General features: G+C 35.0%; 1 protein-coding gene across 2 annotated transcripts; it reads right to left on the bottom strand.

The window, feature by feature from the left end:
* Positions 1–3422: 3422 nt before the first annotated feature.
* Positions 3423–6657, bottom strand: LOC122000964. 2 transcript variants are annotated; one of them, XM_042555486.1, is made up of 4 exons: positions 6153–6657; positions 4626–5158; positions 3867–4150; positions 3423–3784 (listed from the first exon to the last, which is right to left on the bottom strand). In XM_042555486.1, exons 2-4 carry the CDS (start codon positions 5130–5132, stop codon positions 3622–3624), a joined length of 954 nt encoding a protein of 317 aa, XP_042411420.1. In that variant the 5' UTR covers positions 5133–5158; positions 6153–6657; the 3' UTR covers positions 3423–3621. The 2 variants fall into 2 exon arrangements, with proteins under 2 accessions (XP_042411420.1, XP_042411419.1); XM_042555485.1 differs by having other exon boundaries at positions 6375–6657.
* Between the last annotated feature and the right edge of the window lie 369 nt (positions 6658–7026).

Below are 7026 nucleotides of genomic sequence, written 5' to 3'. Positions count from 1 at the left end.
TAGCATCTTTATTCTTAGTTATTGCCCCCTAAGTGATTCCGGAATAGACATCCTCATGATCATCAGGCGCATGTGATTTGCTCGCTCCCACTTGTTAAAGATCACTTTTTGATCCACAGTGGAATCATTAGTTAAAGGTGTAGGGCAATCATGCCTAAATGCAAAGTCTAGATCCATAAAGCCCAACAAAATTATAATATGCTCTTTCCATTGTCCAAAATTTGTGTTAATAAGCACGAAAATGTTGTTCAAATTAGCAGATATTGAGAGTACTACATAAATAAAAGTAAAGAACATAACTCAATTTATTAAATAAGACATGTATCTTTATAGTTGTGTGATAATAAAATACAACAAATAAAATATGCTACTATATGAGAATTAATAGAGATACATAGTGCAACATTACATTAAATATTTGAACTAAATTGTAACTTGTTATTGGTACACTCCAAACAACTTATAATTACCTTCATCTGCTAGACAACTCGCATTCCTTTAGGCCGACGCATTATGTTCATGATACTTTATTTATTAGATTCCTTAGTTATCTTATGTTTTTAATTATCACTCATAATACTTCTATGCCCCTTCCTCTAGGCCGACATGCTATGCGTATGACTTAGAAGTTCAACTTAATTTGTGAGCTTCCTTAAACATATATCTGACATAAAAATGACTTTCCTTTGGGCCAATCACACTTAGCATGGACATACATCCCTCTACGCTAATACTCCTAGTCTCCCCAATAGTTCTTACTTTGGCGATAGTATAGGTTCGACTAAGTAGCAAGAGCAAACAAGAATACAGGAAAAACTGGTTGAAAACTAAGGTAAATTCAATTATCAATCGATTGGTATCAGATATCAATCAATTGATGCCCTTCTTAATCGATGAGCAATAGATGGGAATCGAATGTTAATCGATTGCCCACCATTGACAATCGATTAGTACATAGCAATTGATTCCCTAATCGATTTCGAAGGTCATTGTTCGTGAGTTCATCCATTGTAATAGATTGACAAACGTCAATTGATCCGTTAATCGATTCAGAAACCCTTTGTGGACAACCTAAATTCAGTAATTGATTGACCAATCGATTGATGAACATCAATCGATCACTCAATCAATTCTGAGACCTTCTGTTCGTAATTCTAGGCATCCTAATTGATTGACCCTTATGTTAGTCGATTGGTAAACACCAATCAATCAACTAATCGATCTGAGAGCTCTCTGTTCGATGTTCTAGGTATCCCAATTGATTGACTCTTACGCTAATCGATTGGTAAATACCAATCGATCAGCTAATCGATCCGAGAACCCTTTGTTTGTAAATTCACGATTACCAATCGATTGGGAACCTTCTCCAATCGTGATTTTTCGGCTAAAAAAAATCCTAAAATCGCGTCGTGAATAGCATTTTTCACAGATAATGCAAAAATAAAAAAAAAAAAACTCGATTCATAGGTTAAATCCTAACATATCTATGATACATTCAATGAATACACATCAATTTCACTCATCCATATGGAATCAAATGTAAAAAATGGATGTATATGTGTCAAAACGTTGAAAATTTTAAAAGCTGATAAAAAGCTAATCCTTAGCTCTAATACCAATTATAAGGATTGTGATACATCAATAATGAACTAAATGATGCATCTATAACAAGATCTAGCTATCATCCATTTTTAAAACAATATAGAAAATCAAAATAATAGCTAGTGAATAGCTAACCTGAATCCATCGCTAAGGATTATTATTTCTTACTTGTTACCGGAGATCCTGCAAACGTAGCAGAAGTCTTCCATAGGATTGAGCCAGCAACCAAGGGTTCATCTCAATGGGGGAGAAGAATCAATAGGAAGAGAGCACAATTCAACATGTCCTAATTGAATCAATCTCTTCCTTTATATACCTAATCCAACCTATAGCGACTATCCACCAAAAGTTTATCCCTCATTAACAACTCATTAATGTTAATAAACTAGATTATTAGATATATACATTGAATCCACATCTATTTAATCCAAACTCCCTTTATATGTAATCAAACATTAGATCACTTAATATTGGGATTTAGTTTCCTTAATATAATTAGTTGTGTGTGTTAATCAAGTGTAAACTCATCTTATTAAAATTAAACCTATCCATATAGATTTAATTGGATTTAGTCTATCCATATAGACTTAGTCCTATGATCCCCCGTTATGGCACTTCCCCACATCGAGCAGGAGCTAGCAGTTGTTCCGTGAAAGCCCAAGAAGATAATTTGTTTCTTTTCCTTGATGGAAATCGATGAAAAGTGACTTTCTTTTAGGAATAGGCGGGGTAACACATTTTCTGTTCTTGCCCCTTGTCAGTTTGTGTTCATGGCAGCAGGCCTTGAGTACGCCAGGGCAGCTACCTTGACTGTTCGAACTGTTATTTGTTATTTACTTCTGTGATAATTCTGCATGACTGCAATTATTCTTTGGCTTTGATAGCATGCTAGATGTTGGACAAGGTGATCGTGTCTTTATACAATAAACATAATCTAATTGTATAACTGCTATAGACTCATTGCATGCTTGCTATGTTAGAGTTTATGAAATATATACAGAATTTGATTGCATAGTGATATGTAAATGATTGCAAAATGTTGGAGCTTTACACGTATTGATACATACATATGCAGTCACATGGACTGTTTTAGAAAGCATGTTCGGACTGTTTTAGAAAGCATGTTCATCGTTAGCCTTGAAAAGGTTATTATCTAGAATGGCAATAATTCAGCGTGGAACACAGCTAGCCTTGAAATGATGATCTAACTACTGTAGACTACTTTCTTTTAACTTTGAATAACTTAGCAACAAAAAGTAAAATAGCTATTCAGAAACTTCGATGATGGGAATGAAAAGGGGAGGACTTTAGGTTTTAAAAATTCCACCTTGTGTTTCTTCGTTTGCTATGCGTGCCAATAGAGAGAATACCTTGCTAGGAACTTGTTCAGCATGTACCTCATGACAACAGCAGTTGAACAACAATATTCAAACCTACCTCGAGTGGTATGAGATATTTCATATAGACTTCATCTTCCAATAACCCAGTAAGAATAAGTTTTCAATATTTCACATATACAATTTCCATTCAAGGTAATCCCGAAGAACAGAGTTCTAATGCACATTATTTTAGCAACTGCAGCAAAAGATCTATCATAGTCAATGAGTTAAAATATATCTTTCAACGGTCTATTTTTAGACTGACAAACGTAATATCAGATAAGTTGCATATATAAAGCAACCTACGAACCAGTGATCCATGAGAAGAAGTCTATTTTTAAACTGAAAAGCTTCAATTATAAAAGATACATTGTATATAGAATCTTATCAAGCAACCCGTACGTAATCCATGAGAGGTTACTGGACTGTGTGCATTAGTCATACACAAGGCATTTCAGTTGTTAATTTTGATACAGAAAATTATCATACTTTTTCGTCTTCGTTGCACAAGATGGCACATCAAAATGACAGTCATAGTATTTTAGGCTTCACTCCACCAAATAGAACTTCGAAACAAGCAGAAATTTATCAGCTTATTTATATACAAAGATTAGGAACAACTTATCAAGATCAAGAGCGATCAAGTAACCTCAGTTACAGATGATATATTGACTTTTGCAAGCGCCTGCACCAAGAAGCTGCCTCCACACTTTGAATCTTGGTTGGTGACTGTATACTCAACACCTTCAGTGCTGGATTTGCCATAGTCATTCAACAAGCCAGCCATCCTAGTATACTGCAATCTGTTAAAAAACAAATTCTTACTCTTCCGAATGGAATTGAATTATGCATGGTATGTGATTATAAATTTAAACAAAAATAAACCTCGCATTCAAGGATTCAGTCTTATTGTTGATAATCCTTTTTGCAGTTCTTCTATCATTGTTACTTGCCCATGCTGATTTTGCCTTGTGCTTGTGCTTGTGCTTGTTACTATAGTTTTTCCTTGCTTTGGGAAGTTGATGATGATTATTCTTCACAGTGTGCGACAGCAAGGTGCACGGTGGATCATAAACATCAAGAGCCCATTTCACATGTAACTTGAGATCTGATGGTGAACCGTGCTGTACACGGCTTCCCTTCATGGCAGAAATGAGCTTTGGGGGCACCTGAAGAATAGAAGACCAGTAAATACATAAATACATTAAGGTTTGCAAACGTGAACGTGTATCAATATATGGGACAAACCCATGATAGTAATTATAATTCAATGAACAAGTTCGCATTCGAAAATTGACTAGCAAAATCATTTTGCAGTCATGAAATCTGCTGTATTTATGTTTATACAAAGTGCAATTCTATCTTTTGAAATAAACCAACTAAGTTTAATCCATATGAAAAATTATGATGAGCTTATCTTCTTACTAAACTCTCTTCCTAATAGGCAAGAAAAAATTACAGATTTGAAATAAAAAATAGAATTATCAAATATTTTTACCTTTACCAACTAGATTGCATATCCAAATAGTGAATTGATGGCTAGAATGTGATACTCGAAATTAGAAAGTTGTATGGTCTTTCACAAGTAAATTTTCAGTATAAATCCCAAGTATTTAGACATAATTTGGAGAATCAGGAACTCACGGGAAGAGACATTGATCGTGCGTATGTAGGATTAGCCTTTGTGGGGGAACACTGATTTGAAAATTCTGTGCTTAGTAAGCTACAAGTATCACCTATGTAAAGGTCACTGACATCTGCCACCAGTGTTGAAGGAAATGTTGTAGATTTGGCCAAGGCTTTGGGTTTCCAGTTAACAGGAAGACATAAGTTTTCATGAGTTTCTGTCTTCTTGGGTTCAAGTATTTTCTCATCTGAAGTAATACCATCAATAGATAACTGTCCTTGAAGATCATTAATAGACAGAATCAAAGCATGAGAGCCATCAACTCCATGTATAGTGATCATGTTCTCACTACAGACAGAAGGAACATTTGGAATCCACATGTTTGTGACCCCAGTACTCTGATTATTATTCAAACAAGCACAAACTTCCACGGTTGCATGGGATTTCTCACAGCTGACACAGTATTCATGCAAATCAGCAATAGCATATTCAGGAAGTGTATCTAAACAAGAGAAACTTCCCATGCAGCTGCTAGTGTACAAAGGAAGATCTGCCAAGTCATAAGGGATTCACAATTGGTTAGACATGATAGTATTGCAACAGAAGCTCCTGTTCAAGACTGATGATGCACTTTATCATCAATTACATAGTTTAAAAATAATAAAAATACGCATACTTGTAATTAGAAGGCATTGAAGCTACCGCATGCATTTCTTTTACACAATCTTAGACAATAACAAGAATCTTGCAACACTAATGCTCTAAGGAGAATATATAAACATTTAATAAAATAAACAAATGTGCCATGTGTGTCAGCTATTTTTCTAATAGAAAACAGAAACAACATATCTAGCAAAAAAAACAAAAAGATCAGCATGTTTATATTTATACATCAAACAATTGCACAGATCAAAGCATACTTAATTAAGAAAATGCAAAACGATGCAAGGTAATTCCCCTGAAAAGCTTCTGCATAGGTAGATTTGTTATCTAAATTGGATAAAAAAACACTTCATAGTGGAAGAACAAAGAAAAAAAACAAACTACTTGATAATAACATGCAGTTTACCTTTCATCATCTAAAATGCTAGACCTGTGTCATGGAACAGATTATAATCCTATAGTTTTCTACTTTGTTGTACAATGAGCAATCCAAGACTGATCTTTTAACAAAAAAAAATGGTAACCGTGAAATAATGCATATCCATGATTCCAATATGCATGGTTTCTTTTGGACGCTGCAACCAACTCTCCTTGCATAATGTCATCGTTTTGTTTTCTGACTCAAAAGCAAAACACACGTAATAGATTTTGTTGATAAAAGTATAAGAACCGTCTAAACAACCAACTACAATTAAACGACAAAATGGTATACATCACGAAAGGCCTAAAATTTAACTACAGGAAGAAGCCTGCTGATAGTATAAGTTAAACGATAGCAGGGAGTGAAGTAGATAGATCACGAAAAGAAAGAAAGCAAACAACTACAAAGACGGTATCTTTCTCAGAGACAAGTAGAAAACAAGACAGATATCATCAGTTACCTCAGTCCGAAGAGACGATGGACCGTATCAGACAAATCCCCAAGACAGAAGCCGGCGACGAAAACCAACACAGGCAAAAAAAAAAAAAAATCGCAGAATATCTGAGGAGACTCTTAGGTCAAAAAGAAAAGGAAAGGACCGTGAACGACTGGAAAAGAGAAGGAGAAGGACATCCAATAACTCGCAACGCCGAGACCCGATCGTACTATTGAGTCAAATTACCCCGCCGACTCCATTTCTCGAGTTGTTTGAGGCGATGGGAGCAAGAAGCACCATTGAACGAAGTCATCGATGGGATCATGACGGCGCGTCGAGGGAGGCGCCCTCCGACCACCGAAGGCATGATCGATGCACGCGGAGGTGAGGAAGAAACCCTAGACCGAGATATTTTTTCCGATAAACCCGATAAAATTAGCCTATCCGGCGGGGAAACGGAGAAGAAAAAGATCATCTCGAGTGTAAAGCCAAAGGAGACCTCTCTCACACATGGGGCCAGCTGCGGGGATGTGCTACGGGCATTTTGACCGGAGATAAAACACTTTTTTTTTCTCATGAGAGAAAATAAATTTTAAAAAAATAAATCTTAGTTTGTATTCTGCGAAAGTAATTTATATGAGAGGTGCTTTTCTGCTGGATAGAAATATTGTATTGAATTGTAATTAATCCAACTCGATTTCGGAAGTATTTTAAACTATAAATTGAAATTTTCAATTATTCAATTTCGATTTAATCATTATTTGGATAGTAAGAATAAATTCTGTCAAATAATAATTTGTATATTTATTTTAAAATAAATTTAAAGAGGCATAAGAGATAGTATTTATACGATAAAATAATACTTTCAAAGAATATGTATCATTTATTCGATTGAATC

The sequence above is a fragment of the Zingiber officinale genome, chromosome 7A (assembly GCF_018446385.1).
Source record: "Zingiber officinale cultivar Zhangliang chromosome 7A, Zo_v1.1, whole genome shotgun sequence".
Lineage (NCBI taxonomy): Eukaryota > Viridiplantae > Streptophyta > Magnoliopsida > Zingiberales > Zingiberaceae > Zingiber > Zingiber officinale.
This window is presented reverse-complemented; position numbering and strand designations above follow the sequence as displayed.